This window comes from Centroberyx gerrardi, chromosome 24 (genome assembly GCF_048128805.1).
Source record: "Centroberyx gerrardi isolate f3 chromosome 24, fCenGer3.hap1.cur.20231027, whole genome shotgun sequence".
Classification (NCBI taxonomy): Eukaryota; Metazoa; Chordata; class Actinopteri; order Beryciformes; family Berycidae; genus Centroberyx; species Centroberyx gerrardi.
The window spans coordinates 4,316,380-4,340,776 of NC_136020.1; the positions used below are offsets into that span (position 1 = coordinate 4,316,380).

At 41.4% G+C, this 24,397-nt stretch overlaps 2 protein-coding genes across 2 annotated transcripts in view; both read left to right on the plus strand.

The window, feature by feature from the left end:
* Positions 1–14,179, plus strand: part of cped1 (cadherin-like and PC-esterase domain containing 1) — a 69,613-nt gene extending 55,434 nt beyond the window's left edge. The window contains exons 15-21 of the mRNA XM_078282066.1: positions 463–574; positions 923–1,059; positions 4,181–4,401; positions 5,944–6,045; positions 7,414–7,501; positions 8,601–8,747; positions 11,869–14,179. Of these exons, the coding sequence (XP_078138192.1) occupies positions 463–574; positions 923–1,059; positions 4,181–4,401; positions 5,944–6,045; positions 7,414–7,501; positions 8,601–8,747; positions 11,869–12,141 (1,080 nt within the window). The 3' untranslated portion in view covers positions 12,142–14,179. The remainder of the gene's footprint in view (positions 1–462; positions 575–922; positions 1,060–4,180; positions 4,402–5,943; positions 6,046–7,413; positions 7,502–8,600; positions 8,748–11,868) is intronic.
* Positions 14,180–16,626: 2,447 nt separating this feature from the next.
* wnt16 (wingless-type MMTV integration site family, member 16) lies at positions 16,627–24,130 on the plus strand. Its single transcript, XM_071924957.1, has 4 exons — positions 16,627–16,718; positions 17,367–17,593; positions 21,300–21,589; positions 23,666–24,130. The coding sequence occupies exons 1-4, from the start codon at positions 16,627–16,629 to the stop codon at positions 24,128–24,130; spliced, it is 1,074 nt and encodes a 357-aa protein (XP_071781058.1).
* Positions 24,131–24,397: the final 267 nt, after the last annotated feature.

A 24,397-nucleotide genomic window follows, 5' to 3' on the forward strand; every position in this document is an offset into this window, starting at 1 on the left:
CTGCCCACTCAACTTTATACCTCAGACAGGAGCACATAAACACACAAATGTATCCACACACAATGTAGAACCATTCATGTCATTGCATCAGTTACACACATTCAATGTATCTTGCCTCACAGCACACATTTTGATGTTGAATAGATACAATGGCCTACACCACCGTTGAGATCCCGTGTAAATATATTGCCAAAATGAAAGTTGAGACAACATCCATAGCTGTTGCCTGCATCGATTTGTGAAATTGGAATCTAAACTGCTTTGGCTATCAGTTCAAAACAGTTTCCAAAGCTGTTTTAATATGAATTTTTACTGTGACATGATATATTGTGAAACATCTGTGCTCATGTGAGCCGACGTTGAACTTGAACCACCTCCATTTTGCCGGTTCTCCTCAAATGACTGACTCTTCTCATAATCTCTCTGTCCTCTTGTTCCTCTCTCTCGCTCCCTCTGTTGCAGGACTGTGGGCTGATTGTGCAGCCAGGTCAGCCATGTGGCCTGGAGCCGTTCCCCGGATCCAAGACTTCAAGCAAGGCTACACCTCAGCCCTGCACCTCGGGGGATGTTCCAGGTTGGTTTAATTTCCCCACCGAACCCTAAGCTACAGTATGGCAAAGGCGCTGCAATTAATACAATTTGACACAAAACCTTCCAAACCCGCTTATATTCATAAAAGTTTTGGGGATAACCCTAATAAGATATTAATTGGTTGATGTGATGAAAATTCAACTCTAGCATTTAAAAGGTCTTAAAAAGTCTTGAATTTGGCTTACTGAAACCTGCAGACACCTTTGTCTGTCTCTCTTGCTTTCTCTGTCTCTTATATCACTCTGTGCTTGTCTACTTCACTCTCTCCCTCTCTCTCTCTCTCTCTCTCTCTCTCTCTCTCTCTCTCTCTCTCTCTCTCCTTCCTCCACAGGCCGATGGGTCGTCCCCTGCCTCAGCTGTGCTGATAACCGGACCTGTGATTGGAGGGAGGTTGCCTGGCAACCCGAGGGTTGTTATCACCCATTGCTGGACCGTTCACAGCTACAGGACTGCATGATGGACAGAAAGGTGAGGCCATGGGAAGGGACTTTAGACTGTAACACAGGGTTTAACAGACCCAAGGCAGAATGGTCAGGTGTTTTTCATACCAACCACAACCAACAGCTCTGCTCCATCAACAGGGTTCCCATTAGAAATTCTGGAATATCATGGAATTTTGAGAGGTGTATTCCAGACAGGGATAGTCAGGGAATTTGAGAAATGATCTGGGGAAGTCAGGGAACATCAGGGAATTTTACCAATGGGTCACTAGACATGAATATAGCAGAATGTATGTACACACTTTCATTGCATTAGATGGTTTTCAGATGTTTTTCTCCACAGCAAACCCAAATGTAATCGAGGCCAGACAGCTTTAGAACGTTTCTGAGCTGAAAAACAACAAGGAGGGAATCCAATTTTTAGGTCATGGAACTGCTCCAACTTAGTTATGGAAAGTCATGGGAAAATCATGGAATTTTACAACGGGGCCACGGAGGGAAACCCTGTGTTCCGTTCATTCGGGTAATACATTAAAAGTTAATTCTTCTATTACTTCACGCTTGTCACCTGTGATGTCAGATTAGCAATTACCATGCTGCTAGTAGGAGGTAAGGTTAACATCAGGTGCTAAATAGCCATAACCACATGTCTCATAAAGCGCTGCCTAGGGAGCCAGCTGCAGCCGGCCTTACAGCTGTGCCAGCAAATTTAATGGGGAGTGTTAAGGGCATACACCAAGTTTTGGGAGATCAGATTGAGTGATGAGAGCAAAGACAACAAAATCATCCATATGTCCCCGGTAGATCATTGGCTCTGGCACTCCATGTTAACACTTTAGCAGACACTATGTTGAATGATATGAGATATTTGTATCGTTCTTTTTTCTAGTAAAAATGGCGATCGCAGGTTTTTTCTCCCTCTCCCCTTCACATCAAAGTGGTAATCTTCGAGATCCTTGTTTTTTTATTTTGTCTCCATCTTTGTTGCTAAGCGCTCATTGCTGTGGTGTTTCTGCACTGCACTTCCCACAGATCACCTGTCAATCAAACAGTGTGTCCAGTACTGTGACGTCTTTTTCCTTGGATTTTCTGTTGATGAAGTTTGAGTTTCTTTAGGTGGCGCTCTTTTCTTTGTCTGTTCAGCCATGGTGGCTATCACTGCTCATGCTAACTACCCAGTTCTTCTTCTGTTTGTTCCAAACAAACCAGAAACTCAAAACACATCACTTCCTGTGTGCCAGAGGATTTTTCCTGGAAAAGAGCTACCAAATGTAAAAGCTTTCATGAACTGGATATAGATTTGATCACTGTTGTGTTATATCAACCAGTGATAGTAGCAAAATGGACATTTATTTATATGAAAATGTCCCGGATAATTACTTGAAGAGATGTTTGGAATTCCTCTTTCAGATGGTTTAGGATTCAGTGCCTTCAAGGAAAATTAGACTGATGCTAAGAATTAAAGAGGGAGGAATGTATTTCAATTTGCATGTAAAGGTCCATGCAACCCAAACAGGAGATAACGGAGTGGTGCTGCCAACAGGATAAATGGGAGAGGCAAAGAAAGTCTAGTTCATCAACTACAGTCTCTGATTGTTAGTGTTAGATCAGTGAAGAGATGACATGCTGAATGCTGCTCCGCTGTCTCTTTCCAAAGCTTTCCCATGGAGAAAGAAGCCGCTAGAAATCCCTCTGGAGTACTGTTTCACATTTCCTCCTAAACATTGAGCCAAGAATTAGGGCCTTCGCCAGAGAAAGTCTCGTTTTGAGTGTTTCCTCGTAAACAATTCCATTTTCTCATGTATGTTCTGATTGACAGCACAGGCATTTCCATATCTTCTCAGTCATTCTTGTGCATCTTTTATGTACTAGATCCATTTTTAAAGATATTGTATTTTGCAGTGACAGTGACTATGTCAGTTCTGGGAAATCGGACTTTCCATCTTGATAAGTGAGTAAACACTGACTGGGGTTGGCTTAGATGGATGCTGATGTCATCACATTAGATGCTACCCTTTTTCGTGAACACACTGTCAAATGTGTTTTAGCTGATTGGTGGATAAGAGGCAGCTTTAGACAATCATGCTTGCATTTTGGCAGTGACACTTTCAACTCATGAGGAAACATTTAATGTCTGACCTAAGACTGGGAAACAATAGTGAACTCTTGTAAGGTAACATCCTCTTTAAAACAGTATTCATATATGAAATGAAACTTTAAAATTGCCAAATTTGGAGTTATGAGGTTTTCATATGTTCTTCCCATGATCTTAAGACAGTAAGGTTTGAATTTGTGAACATGAACAAGTCTCTCCTTCAGCAAGAATAAAAAGTAACCAGACTCCCTTGATGGCGTCAATTTGGTTTTTAATGGGAGACTGTGGACAGAGTGACAGTATCCAGAAGGCTTTCACAGAGTCACATTTTGTCAATGAATGGACTCTATGAACTATGCTTGAAGATTGCAGTCTTGGTTGTCTGGTTTTTAGCTTTGGGAGAAAGTTGTTGCGTGGGAATATCATATGTGAGTGAACCTAATGTACATTTTTTTAAAAGCAAATGTGTGTACTCGTTTGTACGGAGTGGTAGGGCCATCATATATAGTGATATGGTGTGAGAATATGAGTATTCCATATTGTCTGACGGAGAAAACAAGTTGAAAAACTGAAAGATGAGACGATATTACAAGAAAGAAAGAAAGAAAGAAAAAAGAAAAAGAAAGAAAGAAAGAAGAGCACTAAATAATGAGTAACAGTACCATGTAATAACAGGTTTCTTTTCAATCAAGTTTTGTTTTGATGCAACTATAAAATTAGATAGTGGTATTAACAAAAAATATTTACTTTCAGTGATAAACATTGAGGCAAAGTTGGAAAGTAACACAAATGAAATAAGACAGATGCCATGAATTGTGTAATTAAAAGATGTGAATGGGACCGGCAGTAGTGTTGGTTTTATTTTCTCATGTTGTGTTACATTACTGAACTTCCAGTTGGTCACATTCACACATGCATGTCCACTCTTAAATTAATACAGAACAGTGTCAATACAGTATGACAAACATGTTGGACATTATGTGCCTAAATATTTAATTTTCTTATACTGCTCATACCCTGCTTTGTCAGTTCAAACCTGCTCTTTCTTCCTCAGGTGCTGTTCATCGGCGACTCCACCAACCGTGGAATGATGTACTTCCTGATGGAGCGGGTCAACACCAGCCTGGAGGACTGGGGCAAAGCCCACGACACACTGATCTACAGCAACCTGAATCAGGGACACACGCACGTCAGCTACTCCTACTACCCCCAGTTCTGGCTGGAGAAGAGCCTTAGACCTACCTTTCAGCAGGCCCTGGAACAGCTACTACAGAGGTGAGGGGCTGGAGAGGGAGGGATGGAGCCAGAGGAGTAAATATTTTTATTTTTAATTTCTTTGAAACTTGGCTTTGAAACAGCAGAAAAAGACAAATTTCATTCAGATCATTGACTTTATTCAGATCATTGCCTTAGAGAAATCTGCTATACGTTCCCCATAATTGCATTTGCCCCGTGATCCATCTGTTATGCCACATAGCCCACTACAGTATGTTCAAATGTGTTAAGACAGATGTCCGCCTCTCCCACCATATGCACACAGAGGCTTAATCAGTTGTTCTGATCAAAGGTTTGGCAGTCATGTGTCAGGAGGTTTGTCAGACTGATGTCACACAGAAAAGCTTCTAACCAGCGATCTCACACTGCCTTAGTTGTGGTCAAAGCCCAAATACACACTGTTGAGGTTGTAAACTGCCATTATAGTGAGCACAACTGTTAAGCCAGCAACAGCTCAGGAAGCATCACACTGCCTTTATATGCTCCCCATAAGCTCCTATGTCCCAGTTCAGAAGTCGTAAATACGGCGTACTGCGCATTCAAGTGCTTTTGGTCGAAAATAATAACAAAATATATCCTGTGATGAAAGTAGATGTTGAATGATGAATGAATTTTACTGTCCCATATCACAAAATGACCATAATATATCTGCAGGGAGGTTGATAGGGTTGTTAATCAATATCAATGAGATTTCTCGCTTTCAAAACTCACTTTCAGACCCATACTCTGTTTTGGTCATTCATGTGAGGTTAACTCGTAATTTCCATATTGCCGACAGCACTTGAAGGCAGCATTAGACTGGCGGTATGCGTGTCATGTGCCTTGTGGGAAGGGTTGAGTATTGTTTGAAATTCTTTCCATTTCGGTTTGTGTCTCGGTTCCTTATTTAGATTCCGGCACCAATTCTGTACTTTTTTCGGTACCTAATAGAGTTAATTCCAATTTCACATAATGTATTTATTTAAATGCTTATTTTAACAAAAAAAGTCAAACAGAATTGGTTTTTTCGTTAAATGTCAAAAACAGGAATATCGATTAACCACTATAGTTGTACACATATCTAGTAGTGCAGTGGAATGGACTAACTGTTATTTTTAATAAAGTGCATTGTGTTAACTGTGACTGACTGTTGACTAGCAGTCGCGTTATGCTAGCTTTGTGTTACTCCATCAATACCTGTTTTGTTAACGTCTCCACTCACATTGGCTTCCAGAATACCACATGGCATAACAACATGTCTATCTTGGTCTTCTGTCTTTTCAAATTAAGAGCACGGAAACAAGTCAACGCATTGTGTGTTCATTATTTAATGCCATTGGAACCAAAATTTTTCAAAGCCTTTTGGTCGTAAAAGGTACCAGCAAAATTCTGTCAGTCTCTCTATTGTACCAAATTTCGGTACCTATCCCTGCTTGAGGGTTCTAGTAGAGCTTTTAAGCATGTATCTATATGTGTGTTTAATGCTAGCATCACTGCAGAATATGGCCATATGTTGTTGATATGCAGATGAAATGTTTGACCATTGCATGACCCTCACTGCAGGTCACGACCCCTGGTGAACTCCTATCAGACAGTACTTGTGGCAGGAGGCGTCCAATGGCTCAACACCAATCACCTAAGGATCATAAGTGAGGTGTTGGAGAGGTAAGCAGATGCACACACACACACACACACACAGAGACACACACATTGTAACAGTCAGAAATAAGCCTACTCTGCTTTTGGAACATTGTTTAGTTGCAGTAACAGATTACGTCACTGGGTGGGGCTCCTTTTTTTACCGACTGAGTTACAGCAACAGGTAGCTTAGTCAGTTCTGCTCCCAGTCTGTCGTCCGATGAGTAGCATTAAGTCTCTTCAGTAACGACTTTGTACGTGTACACTATATTAATCTACACATGTACAGTATGTTTAGAGAATATAGTGCCGTAGAGACCAGGCATTGTATGGTGGACAAGTATAGTTGAATTAAGCGGTACATGTGAGAATCCCAATTCTGATGTCGCCTGGCTCTCTCAAGCTAACAAGGAGCATTTCACTAAAGCATTCACAAGCTAAGACACGACCAAGCGCGTTACAACATATCCAACAAATCCAGACTGACATCATACGGAACCTCAAAATAATGAGCAACCGCTAAATTTGCACTAGTCACACTGGTTAAAGATGGACATCAAGAGGAGCTGTTTTTCTATTGGTTGCACTTTGACGTTGCTGTGTTACTACTTTATACTACTATGTTTTATTTCTTACTAGTTAGCAGTGTTGTCACAGTAACCGAAATTTCGCTACGACTTTGATACCTTTGCAAAAGATTAGATTCAATACTGTATTTTATAAACATTTGATACTCTCACTAAATGTGTTCTGCAAGCTAAAATTCCATTTTAACATCACCACCAGAGGGCGTAAACGTGCAGATTGGAATAGCTAAAAGAAACAGTAGTCGAGCGTCAGTATGGCTCTTGACAGTGGACTGCAGCAGTCGGAGTCACAAAGCTGATAATATTCAATAGCATCAAACAGTCCACCACATCTTGAACTGGATCCCAGTCCACCTAAACTGGTTGACAAAACTGAAATATGGAACTAGTTTGGTTACAGAGCTAACAAAGACAGACACCTGACCAACATTAATACCCCTGCGCAGAAGTTGCTACGAAGCTGTCAAAGTCAATGTGGAAATACAAGCAACTTAGCAAAACATCTCACTGACTGTTGTTTGTTTGTGACATTGCTTGCTTTTTTCTTGCTGTGGTATCATAGTAACATTGAATTTTTAGATGTTAAATTTAGTATTGGTGCTGAAATTCCGGTATTGTGACAACACTACTAGTTAGTCCAGTCCGTCTGTTTAGGGTTAGGGTTAGGTTAGGTAAGGTTTAGGTTTAAGGTTTGGGTTACTTTTTCTCACTCCATCGATGACTCACTCACTCACTCACTCACTCACTCACTCATTGACTTCTTCATTCACTAACTCACCTTATCCTCTGTCTTCTCTCCCATCCTCAGAGAAGGTCTCAGTAACATCATGGTGGTGATGAAGTCTCTGGGCATGGGTTTCCATCTGCCTGTAGATGGCATCCGCTCTCTCAGCCTGGTACGTTCACAACCATATCCCCGTCTCCTCAAGTCTAATGATGCATTCATGTCGTATGGGAATTACCATCTGAACAACTTGACGGTTCAAAGTAAAGCTTAAGAAGCGTTCACGTGTTCGAACTCGTTTAAAGCCGTCAAGACACCATGATTGAAGTTTTTTGTAGACTTTAGGTGCTCATTATCAGCTTTCTTATCATCTTACATATATACTTTGTGATGATACATTTAAGTTCATGTTTTTCAGCTAACATGAACTTTTGACACAAGTATGCCATTGCCTACGCTTGAGTACAGATATTTCCTTGTTGGTAATGTCCACAATTCAGGTAATCAGAGAAATCTGGGCACCTCATTAATGCCGTGTTCACATCATGTTGGATTTACCGTAAATACAACCTGCTGACTGGGAAAAGTCATACACGTCAACCTTCTGGTGGTAATTACAAGTAGGACATGTGGGCTCCCATATTACCCACTTGGTGTCACGAATTGCGGAACACAAGCGGCAAACTTTTGAATATGGGCGTTCCAACAAATTAGACCCTCTTTGTTCTTCTTCGCTTCTTTCACTTCTTCCGATATGATGTGAACACAGCATGGATCCCATGTCCCCAAGTTTACCATCTGAAAGCTGAGGTGAACACTGTTTTCAAGTAGGAAGCTTGTGTCTACCTCCTTTCCCATGTGACATGAATGCAGGAAAAACCCCTCAATCCATTCGCCCAGGTCAAACCCCTTTATGTTCCTCTGCACATTACCCCAAACATGTTCCTCTGTAGTTCTGTTGCTGACCCATCAAACTTTTATAAGTGACTAATCCCACAGAGCTGCCTGTGGTGTGCATTTGTCCAAGACATTAGCGGTTAGTAATCCATGGCTCCCAGTGCGCTCTCTGAGCCAACATTAGCAATGTCTCTGCTCGTTCAACAAACACAAAAACACTGACTCAGTTCAAGCTCAATTATCTGAAACCTGACCCACTCACAGCCATGACTTGCCTCCCAGACTTCACTACTTTTTGGGGGACTTCAAAACATTTCAAAACACCTTTCTCCTCATTTTGACAAGTGCTTGTTTCTTGTCTATCAATCTTTCAGCGAGGAATTCAGGACCTCTACCGAGAGAACCACAACATCATTGCCACAGCAAAGCAGTATGGGTATGAGGTGATTGACACCTTTTGCATCACCATGGGCCGATACAAAGAGTTCCTGCAGGGACGATGTGCCTGCCATTTTCATGAGGTAACCTCATATGATTTCATCTTTGGTTGATCCCTCAGATAGTCTTTAGAATTACAGATCAATTATATCTAGCTGCTAAATTAGGCTTGGCCTATAGTGCAACCAAGTATGGTGATGTTGAGTATGGTGTTGTTGAGTAATCAGAACAAATTAGGACCGACAGATGTGAAAGACCAGCCAGAGAAATACAGCCAGACCCACACAAGGTTCTCCCTCTCCAAATAATTTCCAAAATAACTGTTTGTTTTTTTGTCCATATTCATTATGTGTGCTGACATAGATAAGATGCAGTTCATACATTGTAGCTACGCTGGAAATATCTCAACATGATGTCACGTCTATGTTTGGCTAGTTATCCATGGGAACAAGAAAAATACACCACCAAACAACAAAATTGACCAAGAATAGCTGTTTTTTAACGGTATTTAATTGGGAAGTTGATCAACGGGACAAAAACTCGCTGTATTCCTCTAAAAACTCATGCAGCAAAACACTAAAACACAAACCACCATTTTATAATTGGTGAGGAAATCAGCTCTCCTGTTTCTCTGATAGAACAATCTACTGTTGTCTGCCCTCCATGTCGAGAAGCTTTCTGGAAGAAAATCCCCACCACCACCACTTCCAGTTCCCTGTAAAAGAGCTGCCTTTTTGTTTTTATTCACCTATAAAATTGGCCTCTATAGGAGTTAATGAGTAATTACGAATTAGGCCATGCTTTACTGGGTAATAAAGCACACACTGGTAGCAGCTGGGCCTGTGTGTGTGTGTGTGTGTGTGTGTGTGTGTGAAGTGGTTTCAGAGGGTTTAGGCTACATGTATGGCAGGCCCAATTCCCCTCCATTCCCTGCGCATATGGCTCTTAAATGACAACAGGAGGAAGCAGAGAGCGCCCAGACGAATCTGTATGACTGACTTACAGAAGTATTGTCTAAACAAACTCCCGGCTATTGCTGAAGGCTGGCTGTGGTTGCGTTTCTTAGTGAATGGCAGGAATTTTCAATGATTGACACTGATGTGACAGAAATGAGAGGTTTTATTGGACGGGTTTTCCATTTCATCAGAACTCCGATTATGCCCAGTCTACACCAGAAGTGTCTCAGGCGTCTGTCTCTCTCGGTTTAATCAACACTGCTGTCTACACCAGTTTTTTACATTTCAAGTCTATTTTTTGAACTACTCATGTAAATTCACATTTTAAAATCCATTGCATAGGCTTTTAAAACATTTAAATACCAGTATTTTGGGGTATTTCCACTATTTACTAGACAACAGCTGAGGATTATCACATCTTTCCACGGTGACCTCCTAAAAAATGGTTTCTTTCCCATATTCCTTTTGGTTTCAATTCTACATATCCATCATGGACTATCTATAGCAGGGGTCTCAAACTCAATTTACCTGGGGGCCGCCGGAGGCAGAGTCTGGGTGAGGCTGGGCCGCATCAGGTATTCCACAAGAAAAGCTTTGTTAAAAAAATTCCAATCTTCTCAAATGTCTTTATTTTTATTTTTTAACACAAAATAAGATTTAAACGTCTTTATTAACAGTTCTTTAACCTCAATGGGTTCTTCTGAATATGAATTGTCCTGAACATGAATGGAACATTGAAGAACATGAACTGTTCTTCTGAACATGGCTTCTCTTGCCTACTCCTTGCTGCTAGAGACCTGGCAGTAGTCATAGAAACAAAAAAAACAAATGACATCATATAGAAATATATGTAGTGTTCATCGTGTGAGGCAATGCAAATAGCGCGATGCAAATAAAAAATAATGACCCACAAATAACGGTGCGACCCTATAATTGGTCCGGGTTACCGGGGACTGTTATCGCCGACGGACAGGTGTCGCTATGTGACTGCAGACTACATTAGGCTACATTGAGTTCCTTACTTTTCTTTTATCCCGCCGCGTACGCATCACTTTGATTTATTTTGTCAGAGAGAGACATATATACGTATAATGTCCCGCTGGGCAGCAACTTCAAAAACTTTTTTTTGGAAGTGTTGTGAATGCAGCGCGCTGGGACGAATGTCCGCGTGTGCCCAATAGAAACGAGGCAGCCAGCCAGGCACGGAAGAAAACTCTCCATGGCAACGCTGCTGTAACTTTCACTCATTGAGAAATGTTTCTCTGCTTGCATCAAGCCCGGTCGATGTCCCACCCCCGAGAGCCATATACCCCACCGTGATTGGTAGGTTCGTTCAGCTCCGCACACAATACTGTAAAGTGCCATCCATATAAAACTCGCGGGCCGCGCTAACATTAAACTTTCATATTAAGGTGGGGGCCACAAAATATCGTCTCGCGGGCCGCAATTGGCCCGCGGGCCGCGAGCTTGAGACCCATGATCTATAGTCTATCTCTACCATCTATTTGAACTTTTCATCACATTCCTGCTGTAGTGGCTTTTGCAGTCTCACTTTTCCTATACAGAGCTAACTACAAAAAAAAAAAAAAAACACTGATATAGCGATTCCCTAAGTAAAAGAAATAATCACTTTTTATGGTCGGCTATCCAACTCTATGTGAGAGCACTGTTGTTTTTGGTGCGTGCTGGAGAAAGTTTGTCTCATTCCATGGTTCCAACAGGAAAAATGTACAAAATAGTCATACTTTACCCATGATGCATTTCAATTCCTGCTGTATATGCTTCATTTCACACGTTTGCACGCAAAGCTAAAACACAACCAGAACCAGCTTAGATCAGTGTCATCATTTAAATCACCTCATAAAACACATTTTTACAGCGGAACCATTATGTGGTCTCATATTAAGCTATTTTATTTCTATTTATTTACCAATGAAACTATTTTATTCTCTTGTATTTGCCTGTTTTATTCTTCTTTGGCCCCTTCTTTTATGGTTTATCATAATAGCTTTCCTTTATTGTTTTATTGGCTGTAAAGCACTTTGTAACACTGTTTTAAAAAGTGCTGTACAAATGAAGTTAATAACTATTAGAATAATTACTACTATTATTGTTATTATAAGAATTATTATGAATGTTTTATTGCTCTAGAATAATAATAATAATAATAACATAGACATAATCATTACTATCATTCATATTATGATTACCTACCTAAGCAGTGTGTCTCTCCCTCTGCATTGGCCAGGTTGAGAAGTTGTGGTTTTCCAAGGCTCCGCTCCACAGGAAGATGAAGACCTTTCACTACAGTGCAGACGGCACAGCATCCAGAAGCACCAGAGCCAGATTCACTGGAGCTGGAACTGGAACTGGAGCTGGACTCAGCAGTCAGTCTGTGCTGCTGGACACGGACCAGTGGCCGGGGTCTAATGCCTCCTCCTATCACGTGAGAGGACCAGTCAACCAGGTGTACTCTGAGATCCTGCTGAGCCGGCTGTGTCCCAAACACAGAGGAAACTAGAACTCGAGTGTGTGTGTGTGTGTGTGTGTGTGTGTGTGTGTGTGTGCGTGTGTGTGTGTGTGTGCGTGTGTGTGGGTGTGGGTGTGTGCGCATGGGTGTGTTATCTGAAAAGACTGAGAGGCCATTCCATGCAAGAGGTGTAGGAGTAACAGGAGAGTCTTGACTGTTCAGCCGTGAGGCAGAGATCCCACTCCTGTCATATTCACCTACTCTGGGACTTGAACTTGAAAGGTTGGCGGGGTTACAAGGTTACCATCTGCTGGAAGAGGAGGATTGCAGAAGCCCCACCGAAAGGAGAAAGAGGAGAGTTAAAAAAAACAATGAAGGAGAAGAAAAGGCCTGAGAGCCAAACTTACTTGGGCTACATTCACACTGCAGCTGAAAGTGTCCCAATTCAGATTTCTTTTTTTCCCTTGTGACACAGATCTGATGTTTTCTAATCAGTGTGAACAGCAAAAAGCTGCATGGAGTCACATTCTTTCAATTCCCATCTGGACCACATGGATATGTGATATAAAATTGGATCCTGAGGCATGTGACCTACATGCAACATGTATTTCAACGCGGGACACAACAGTGGAAAGAAAGCCAAACGGCTGACTTGATTGTTAATTGGGGAGACGCCTCACTTGTAACCAAAATGTGTTGAAACAAAAACGTCTGTAACATCTTTTGTTATTGTCACTCTGCTCACGCATGTCTTTTCAACAACGCTGTCAGCTCATATCAGTATCAGAAATGGGTCAGATTTGAGCAGCAATTCAGAACTGAGCATGAAGACCTGCAGTGTAAACTAAGCTGTGCCGATATTTAATATCTTTCAATTTGACTATTTTTATGCCCAAAAATCACAAGTATTCAGTGTTTACCCACAGATTTGTATTCTTATCAGGGTGGAAAAGCCTCTGAAACAGCATTTAGACCATCATGGGACACTAAAACTCTCCATTGAAACCCAGACTAATGACATTATTTTAGGGTCAGCAGCTCTTTAAGGCAGGGAGACCCACCACACCTATTCAATGATAGGGAAACTCTTTTCAATTAGGTTTTTAAATTACAAATTAATGACAAAAAAAGAAAGCATTACCAAACAATTAAATTAAAAAAGAAAATGTGCAAGAAAAAAGTCCAAGTCAGGTTTTCCTGACACGTAGCTGTGATCAGCTGCATCATATCGGCAGTGGATGACATGACTGAGTGATATCTGATATTTAATAAAAGGCCAATATCAGCCTGATATATCAGTCTAAACCTAGTGTGAACATAGCCTTGGATTCCACTCTCTCCTTACCCCAAATCAGCAACTTTCTCTTGTCTTTTCAAGTCTTTTGGAGGCGCACCTCCTTTATATACCTCATTCATCCACTTTTTTTGTGGATGTCACATAATATTCAATGCCAAAGATAATGACGCAATGATAAATATGTTTATCCTGTGCAAGAAAAATGTCTTATGTATAATTACCTGCTTATATTCTCTATATTTTTCTACAGATGTATATTGTGCCTATCTCTTAATATGTTTACACATTGGGAAAGGACTGTCACAGAAGGTATTTATATATGAATGTCGTGATTCTTCTCTGCCCTGGCATTATTGGAAACATGTGAAAACTGGTGAAGTTTACCAGAAAGCCAGCATGTACACACACACACACACACACACACACACATACACACACATACACACTAGGCTTGGGCGATATCCAAAATTTTGTATCGCGATACTGTCCCCCCAAAATATCGCGATATACAATATTATCGCCGTTTGAGGGGGAGTGTCACAAAATATCGCGATACGGCCCAAGTCTAACACACACACACACACACACACACACACACACACACACACAGCATCCAAATGTGAATTTAATCTGTTAAGGGTGAATATTATTTGCTTTCACCGTGAATTTTCTTTGTGCCAACTTTTAACAAGTCTCCGCTCTTCACTGCACTTCCACCTTGGTTTCTGGTTTCTCCACATGAATGTCCAAGAATCAGCAGAATCTCACATTAAAATCTATTTTCTCTACTTACCCCCTTTGAATTCACCATTTTCTAAACCAGCAAAAAATTTGTGTAAATTGTGTCTTCATAAATTTTAATAAATGCTTTGCCAGTAATGGGCATTCCAGCTCGTTGCTTTCCCTCCAGCAGAAGTGACCAATCTGACACACTTTGGTCCCTTCTTTTCATCGGTGAACACACTTCACATCATCCAGGACTGTTTCTTGCTGAGTCAATTAATTCCCATTTGACCTGATAGAAGTTTGAGATGTCTGGTTTATGTCTGGAAGTTTGAGAACTGAATAATTAAGTGGATAAATACGATGTTGAAAGAAAATAAAATGTGGATTTCCGGTTGAAACGGATTCAAGAATGCTTTGCTCATAACACTGAGCTTCACAAACTCCAGATTCTTCAAAATGAATAAATTCCAGCAACTGGGACTCAGCCATGAAGGAAACAGCGTTTTCACTGCCGTACCATGTTGCCACTCTGCCACTTTGAAAGTTGTGAAGTTACAGGTTTTAAATGACGGGAGGATTGGTCAAAAATGTGTGATGGTATAATTGGTTACATTTTTATGTGCCCTACTAGTACGGAATGAAGTAACCACTAAAAATACACCGCTTTCTAAGTTCTTTCTAAATTCAATTTTGATATAGAAATACAAGGAAGTATTTTACTTCCTTGTATTTTGTGTTGTATGTTGTACATTTTTGGGGCATTTATTGTTAAATAGATGTATCTTATGATATGGAAAATATAAGGCCAGTATCAGCAGGTCAATATATCAGTCTAACAATGGTCTAGTTGCTGCTTTTCTTACCATTGAGGTAAAACTTGTCTGGTCTTTAGGAAACAACTTTAACAACTTGGGAAACAACTTTTAAGCTGCTCGTTCAGGACTCTTGTCCCACTGCAGTCTTATTTCAATGCCTTCTTAATTGTGTTTGATCATCCATACAGTGGAAATGGAGAGGTGATATTTATAGGCTTCACCTCCTACAACTATTCTCAGCACGGATGAAAAAACAGGAACAGTTTTGAAAGAGTCAATGAATTTGTCTCTGGACCAAAGACAAATAAACTCCATCTCATTCTACCGCTAAATCGAAATATGCTCAAAAATGCAACAAAATAACAGCTGCTCACATTGTTTTAATTGATTGAGACAAAAGTTTGTTCAAAGACAGGCGCGTGTTCTTATCTAGTGACATTCAGCAGGCCTGCCTGACAAAGGTCAAAGCTCATGATGAGGGTTTCGATTCCATAACAAAATTTAGACTGTAAATGCTGTTAAGTAATACTATCCACTTCTGCACCAACAATACAGATCAAGTCCTGTTTCTCACCACACATGCAGTTACTGCTGTTCAGTTTTGTAAGGCAGTAGCTTTGTCCACAATCTAATGAATTACTGCTTCATATTTTCAGATTGTCAGAAAATCAAGATTTAGACACACAGATGATCACAGATGGAGAAAAACAAAAATTTACTTTGCAATTCTAATGAGAGTCAGCATTAAGTTTACTCTCACAAGCATCAATCTAATTTCAGAAGGAATAAAAAGACAGAAATGCCATAGAAAGGCCTATAATTTTATGAAACTGACAGCTATAGCCTCAGTCTATGCGCTTAGACCTAAACTGAATAGAGAAAATAATAGGGACACTTACTATTTTCAGCACTGATGAGGTGAATCCAGGTTAAAGCCATTATCCCTTATTGATTTACCTTATTAGATCTAAACCAACCACAACAGAGGAGATGGAGATAAAGAGAAGCAGAAGGATTTTGAAGCTTTGAGACTATTGAAGTGAGGATTGTGCAAAAGGAGCTGCAACTCACTATCAGGAAGACATCTCTAATATTTTGTATTTTGCTCCCTTAAAGAGATAAAGTACAAATTAGCTTTTTATATCCACTATCAAACAGCAGACAGTCTGTTTGAAGCGTGTGGTGCGCTTTGGGTCAGACACCGCTTCACCAATACAGCAGGACTTTAACTATCTCACCCAGTTGCCTTATTGACAGTTTCTCCTGCTACCTCTCTAATCCATCCTGCCCGTCCAATTAGCGTCCAGGACTGACGTCTGCTGAATATGAATCCTCCGCTGATCCAATCGGGAGCCTGGGAGCCTCCGCGGCACGGACTTGTCCACTCGGTGCTGCTTCTTCCACTCCAGAATAAAAACTTTGCCTGGACCTTTAGGCAACCCCGTCAGGAACTACTATTATCACTCATCAGTAGCAGCAGCCCGGGACAGCCAGGGAGCCGCCGGTGCGCTCTAAACCTTCTTCCACTGGAGTTAACTATGGCCGCAGAGCCCAGGAACCGGACTGAGGATTAATTGGGTTCCTGTGCCACCGGGTTTTTTTTTTTAGCATGAGAGACAGATCCCCGCTCCGGGATCAAGCCCTTCATGGACAGACAGAGTGCGCAGAGTGCGGTCGGCTCATGTAGATGAAGTGGCCATGGAGAGAAGGAACTGTGGAGTCCAGCAGATCTGCACTCTGACTCTGCTGCTGCTCTCCCTCTATCCGCTCTACTGCCGAGCCAGCTGGATGTGAGTATGAACGCCTTCGGGCTGTTGGCGTGGCCGTGTGCTTTGAGGTGAAATAACTGGTTGCACGCCGCTCTCCAAATGACTTTTGCGCAATTCATTTTGGGGACTCCCGATTCAGTCCAAAGTCCGTTCAAAAATCTGTCAAATTGGTGGTTTCATGCTTATCGGCCCAGGCACATACCGCTTAAAATATGACTCAAGATATTTTCTCAATCAATAGGATCTACTCTTCAATTCGGCATATATATAACACACAAAGTAGCACTTATTTAAATAAAATATCAACTTTTGGAACGGGTTCGCCTGTTATTCCCTCAATTTCCCCCCTACCTAAATACACCGTGGCGGGTGGAAGCGAGCAGTGTGAACCAATTATAAAAGTCGATTTTTTTATTGAAATAGATGCAGGTTGGTATATTATATATATGCCGAATTGTAAAGTGGCTCTTAAGATTCCGGAAAATATCTTGAGCCATGTTTTTCAAAGTATAGGCAGTTGTCGACAAACAAAACAACAAGAAAACGGAGATTTTTAAATAGAAGTCCGCAACACGTTCTCTCCATACAAGAGAGAACGGCACGTATCGCGGCTATAGGGCCTGGATGCATTGTAATAACTGTCTCTTGCTGTGCTGCTGTGTGTCTCAGGTGGTTGGGAATAACGTCGGCGGGAGTACCGGAGAAGCTGGGCTGCGCCAACCTCCCGTTAACCCACAAGCAGCGGGATCTGTGCAAGAGGAGGCCGTTCCTGCTGCCCAGCATCCGCGACGGAGCGCGCCTGGGCATCGCCGAGTGCCAGAGCCAGTTCAGAGACGAGCGGTGGAACTGCTCGACCACCGCCGCTCCGTCCGTGTTCGGCTACGAGTTGACAAGCGGTGAGGCTGCTTATGTTTAAATAACCCCGATTTTTTTATGGTCAATTTTCTGTCTTTTATTAATTTTTTTCCCCTGCTGTAGGCCTATCCTATTACTTTTGCTGCTGCAGCGGCCCAATTGCATCATTAACAGTTTCATCTTCTCTTCTCTTCTCTTCTCTTCTCTTCTCTCTTCTGTGTGATTTACAAGAAAAAATAAATAGCCTATTTCTGGCATATTTTCCGTTTTCTTTAATTTGTTCGTTTTTGTTTATCGTGGGGTTTTTTTTTGCCATGTTTGTTAATCCAGTTTTCAATTAGGCTACATAAGCATTTGATTTAAATTACAAATGACAGCAGGCTATTTTCACCTGCACCCATTCTAAATTTAACACCTTGGTTCATTTAGCCTACCAGTAGCCACACGGATCTGATGTGCGTAACTGGTGGCTTCAGTCAATATCATGTTGTATAATGTTGTATAATTCATTTCTCGTGGTGGACTGGAGTGATGACAATGTATTGTGTCGGTCAGAGATGGTGATTTGATTTGTGCAGCAGCTGTAGGCCTGAAGCGCCGCGGTGAGCAGCGCACATCTGCTCCGGTTTCAACCGTTTCAGCAGCGCTTTCTCCACGGTCAGACGTTGCCTTTGAACAGAGAACTGATCTCCAACCAGCGGGATTGTCCTAATTGCGAAAGCCGTATGGTCCACATGTAACACAAGACCCGGTTTCTTTGTTTTAAAGATTCCAGATCTGGGACGTTGGTTCCCATTGTGTCTCTGGTTTAGCTGTTAAAACAATTGAACTTATTTTTTCTCTCTCCTCCGCCCCGCCGTCATATTCAATCGGTCCTCTAATTGAAAAACAAATAAATGTGTTGAGGTAGTTTTGTTTTGGTAAAGATAGTTCACAACTTTAAACTAACCATGGTGCAGTTTTAGTCCGAGAGGCTATAAAATGGTGATAAGATGATTTTGTCCCATGACTGCAGATGTTTCCTTTTATATGTTCTAATCAAATCAGAGGATTTTTATATAATTATGTTTCAGGAGAATTCCTCTCTGCTAACATTTGCACCAAATTCCATCCTTAAACTTCAATGGCCCAACGATATTTTGCCAATACATTTTCAGATTCAAATAGAATAGTCAATTCTCTCCATTAGAATGAGATATTGTCGTCACATAGAGATCTATCAAAGTTCAACCTTTGATGTCAAAGGACCTACTGTATATTTTATGATCCAGAGTCATATTTGTCATATTTTATCAATCACATGCTCCAAACTAATCCTGCACATTAATATATCAAAGACCTGTTGTGCATTAAAATTTTGGGTAATTCCAAATAACGTATTAATCATCTTATTAGTAACAGAAATTTCCTTTTTGGGTTGAAATGATTCGTTATGGAATGCATTCATATTGTGGTCAACTACGGTTCCGCCACAAATCAATATAGCCAGCCTACACTACGAACACTATTTTCTATACTTTCTCTTAATACTCATTGACAGCTTACATCAAGCGCTGCCTGCTAAAAACAGAGTAGTTACAGCTGGGAAGTCACTTTTGAACCTACCCTTCACACTCACGGTTCTCATTACCTACCGTCAACTAAACTATGTCAATTTCACACACACACTGTTTAACAACGAATTCAACAATAACAACTTTAACTAAATCATGCCCATAGCTTAATTAACACAACTTATTAATGCTGAACAATGAATGCCGCATGGCATTCTGGGAAACATGGCGATAGCACTCCGGGACGCCACAATATTACATAGTAACTGTCAAACTGATGTCAGTTATATGAGGATCTTTTAGCTAAACAAACAAACAAAAAAAAACATCAATTAATGCTTTTTTGAAAAGATATTTTACTTTAGTTTATAGTGGTGTTTTTTTTCCCATGATGATGACCATTTGGATTTTTTACCTTCCTTTTATTTAACACTACATCAATACTGGTGATATGGGTTTAATTGATATGAGTTTTTGGAGGCCGATACAATACTGCTATTTTTACACTTAAGTTGCAGATAGCACATATTTTGTGCCTATATTCAATGTCTTAAAATTTGATCGTTTTCATGCCAAAAAATGACAATAATTCAGTGTTTCCCCCAGAATTTTACTCTTCTCAGGGAGTAAAAGCCTCTGAAACAACGTTTAGGCCATCATGGAACACTAAAACTCTTCACTGAAACCAATACAAATGAAATTGTTTGAGGTGGTGAGTTAATTTACACACACAAAAAAAAACGTTTTTGAAAAATGAATGAATAAAATGTGCCAAAGAAATACAATTTTATTGTTTCTCTGTAGCTTTGGTCAGGGAGGAACCTCCATCATATCAGCAGTGGAAGACTACTGCCCAATATTTAATAATAGGTCAATATCAGGCCTATATAAATCAATATATTGATCTAACCCTAATATGTCGCTGTCATTATGTATAGTGAAAGTATAAATATAATTGATTGGTTCTTTGCTGATATGATGATGACTGGCTGGAGGTCATAGATCACCCACTTCTTTATTTACCACTCCATCCATGTGTTAAACTCCTCACTGCTCTCTTGAAAAGCCTTTTCTCTGCCATCTCCCCCTGCTGTGATCAGTAGTATTGTAGTGAGCCTGCCTGTCCACACTTCGCCTCTGAAGTCTGTAACCCGACGCCCCTCTTCTCGGCCGTGGTCAGTTTCCCATGGGACTTTGTGTCTGCCGCCCTCACATCTCACCTCTGTTACTCCTCACACTGTGTACGACAGTAGCTGGCTTTCCATCCAAGTGTGTTTTTTGTTCACAGTATCAAATTGGAAAAGCAGGATGGAAACAGCAAAATTCAACAAAAATGTGCTCAGTATCACATTATGCAATGGATATACAGTACATTTGTGGTGTTTTATAATATCGCCAAGTTCATTTGTTTGTTTTTATCTTTGGATGAAACGTGAAATATGGCCAACATTAGCTGATAGTGAAGAACAATAGCAACTTGCCCAATACTAATCAAATCTTGAAACACAATGGCATTTTATTTTTTGCATTTGAGAGTTGGATGGAAACATCGCTAGGTATGATCCAAAACTGACTCTAAGATGACTATTCTGAAAGCCATATTATTCACTTTCATTATCTGTTTTCAAATCTGCCATGGCTCAGGATAAGAATAACGTTGGTCATGATGTAAATGTAAATAATGCAAATAAATAGTTTAGAAAAAAGGATATTTATTGAATTAATTTGAAGACTAAGTCGTCACAACTGGACCCGGATTGGGCGACAGCAGCAGCTCCTCTAATTCAAATGAGGTAAACCTGCTGAGTCGAGGCTTGCCAGTTCAAGTGCTGCAAACTGGGAGCCAATCAGGACTGAGTCCAGTTGTGATGTGTTGTGCATATCCTGGAGTTTGTCTGAAACTGTCTGGAAAAAAGGATGGATTTTCGAAAATGCAGTAACTTGAAATTTAACCACTCAAGCAAAAAAAAAAGAAAGTTTAACAATGTCTTCATTAAACATCTTTGATCATATATGTATATAAATACAGAAACATTTATTTGAATTACTATAATAGGCCCCCAGGAATGGAACTGTTTGTGATCATTCCTGTCTACTAAAATTACTGGTCAAATAAGTCTCTTTTCAAAGTCAGCAACCAGAAATGAGAATTCATGTGAAGTACTGAATTCATTGTCTGTATGTGGGACTGTAGGAACCAAGGAGACGGCGTTTATCTATGCAGTGATGGCAGCGGGGCTGGTCCATGCCGTCACCCGCTCCTGCAGCCAGGGCAACATGACGGAGTGCGGCTGCGATACCAGGCTGCAGGGCACCGGCTCGCCCACTGAGGGCTGGCACTGGGGCGGCTGCTCCGACCACATCCACTACGGCACCTGGTTCAGCCGCAAGTTCATCGACAATGGCGCCAAGAACGCGTCCTCCGCCAGGGGAGGCTACACCCTGCTCACCATGAACCAGCATAACAGTGAGGCTGGACGCCAGGTGAGACAGATGCACTGCACACAAATGTAAAATGTACAACAAACAAGTGATGAACACACAGATGATTTTGGTGTTATCATGTAAAGGAAAAATCCCCCCTTGGATCCTCTTAGATATCATCGATCTATGATGTTCAGTGCATTCCAGGAGTTATTATGTGATGAAATGTTGTAATTTACTTTTTTAGTGTACCCACTTTCCGTCAACCTGCCTTGTCTACTTCAACTTCAGTTAGTGATTACATTTCCCAGAATGCCTTTTCAACACCCCCAGAGAACTGCGTTGCATTCAGCTGTTGGTTTTACCTGTAGGTAGAGAGAGTGATAACTAAAGTGATAGCATAGTAAGAGCAAGAGATAGAGTTTTTCCCGTAGAGAAAAAGCGAGAGCCCCTTACTCAAAACCAAAACACTCCATGTCTTGTGTCTGCATTGTGTTCTGGTCTATTGAGGCTACTGTCGGTGGAGAATTTGGTCTCTCTGCCTCTTCTGTGATGGATTTCTCCCTGTATGATTGATTCAAAATGGTGGCTCCAGAAAGAAGCCTTTGCTCTTTGATTCTGAGGGACGAACACCAAAACCTGACGTTTACCGTTGATGTTTTAGATTGCTGAAACATTTAATGCTATCAAACTCCATTGGAGCTGCTGGAAATATCTCAACATGACGTCTATGTTTGGCCAGTTATCCACAGGAATAAAAGAAAAAAATAGACCATCAAACAACAAAATGGACCCAGAAATGCAAGATTCATCACCAATAGCTGTTTTAACTGTTAAAATGTTTAGGATGGATTTGTTCTTTAAAATTTGGTAGATGAAGGGCAGATGAAGTGTGTGAGAGAGATTTAGGACTCAGATGTACTGCATGTCATATCATCATTAGTCATTTCAGCAGGCATTAGATTCCTAGTGTATGAATAAATGAACAAATGATGTGTCTGTTGGAGAACTGAGAGAGACAAACTCAGGCCAATTTGTCTCTGAGATTTCAAAATGACAGAAAACCATAAATAATAAAATTGCTACTACTGATAGTACTGCTGCTATTTTGCACATCCTGTTAATACGTGATTGCATTTTGCAATGTTCCTTATAACATTTATACAACGATTTATGTCAGCCTAAAAAGTGGGTGACTCTTTTCCGCAAATAAAATAGTGGGTAATCTAATTTTTAGACTCAGTTTACCGCCCATTACATCCTTGCCCAGCATGGTACAGTTATACGTATGACCCAAAACACTGGGTTGGGTGTTTGAAACAACTCCAGGTTAGGTTTGACTCTTATTGTTGCTGGATCAGATGCATAACCCAACCATTTTGGGTCAAATCAACTCAATGCAAGGTATGCCCATGATGTGGAGAGTAGGGAGACCGGGGTTCAAAAGCCCCTGTGTCAGTAAGCATGCATCCTGCTGAAGTGTCCTTGAGCAAGACAATGAGTCCATACCAGCTCTGACCTCCCTATGGAGGGGGACAAGACAAAATACAATTTCCCTGCAGGGAGCAATGAACTATCACAATATTATTATAGACACATAAAGGCACACACACTTCTCGACACACACAGCCCTCCACTGGACACAAAGAAAGCAGTGTATCTGGTGGAAGGTTTAGAAGGTTGAAGGGAGAAGAGGGGGCCATCCAAATATCACTGTCAGGCCCTGAGGTTTGTAGTCTTCTCTCTCCCCTGCCTAAAGTGAGAGGAACACAGTACCTTTTGTTCCATTCGTGTCCAGGGAGCGTATTGTATCAGTGTAACGACTGAACCTAGCGGCTAGGCCTGACTCCTGTAGAGGCTTTTGGAGTCACAGGTCCTAGCAACCATGTCTGGCAGCATCATGGAGGTCATGGAGGTTGTGTGCAAATAATGACTGAATATAAAACAACAAGGTTAGAAATGAAAGTTTATGGTAAAAGCCCTCTATTTCCACTGTAATTTAGGGTCTTGGGCTGGGATCATGATCAAAATGTTGCCACGGGATTCAGATTGAAACGTGAACTGACAGTGGAACAGGACTCTTGATCAGAGCCAAAAACATTATTTTTTTCCCTCAGTGTCCTCTCTCTTTCTCAGGCCATCGACAAGACAATGTCCACGGACTGTCGCTGCCACGGCGTCTCGGGCTCCTGCGCAGTGAAGACATGCTGGCGCACCATGGCCTCGTTTGAGCGAGTGGGCAACTTCCTGAAGGAGCGCTACGAGAGCAGCGTACAGGTGCTGGACCGCTCCAAGAAGAAGGTGAGGAGGAAGGAGAAGGAGCAGCGGCATGTGCCCATAGGGAAGGACGAACTCATCTTTTTCAGCAAGTCGCCCAACTACTGCCTGGAGGACAAACGCTGGGGCGTGTCAGGCACACGAGGGCGCCGCTGCAATCGCACCTCTCAAGGACCCGACGGCTGTAACCTGCTGTGCTGCGGTCGAGGTTACAACACGCACGTGGTCCGGCATGTGGAGCGCTGCGAGTGCAAGTTTGTGTGGTGCTGCTACGTTCGCTGCAGGCGCTGTGAGAGCATGAACGACATGCACACCTGTAAATAAGGAGGAGAGATCGAGAAGAGAGGACTCAAAGATAGACAAGACTTATGACTCAAACACCTTAACTCTTGGCCTCCAGTGTTTCCAGGGGAATAGACAAGATGTCAGATATGACTCTCCAATAAATCTGAAAACTGAACTTATTATAGTTTCAGTTTGAGAGAGCTGATGGAGACTTGCGTGTGGTATTTCAGGTGACAGTCAATTCTGTCTGACAGGAGTACAAAGGGAACTCAGACTGCCTGTAGACCTGGGGTGCACTTATTCAGC

What these genes read in the sequence shown, in the direction of transcription:
- wnt16 (XM_071924957.1), top strand. Translation starts at nt 16,627, where the DNA reads ATGGAGAGAAGGAACTGTGGAGTCCAGCAGATCTGCACTCTGACTCTG. An exon ending in TACTGCCGAGCCAGCTGGAT is followed by an intron (nt 16,719 to 17,366) that starts GTGAGTATGAAC and finishes TGTGTGTCTCAG; the next exon opens with GTGGTTGGGAATAACGTCGG. An exon ending in CGGCTACGAGTTGACAAGCG is followed by an intron (nt 17,594 to 21,299) that starts GTGAGGCTGCTT and finishes GTGGGACTGTAG; the next exon opens with GAACCAAGGAGACGGCGTTT.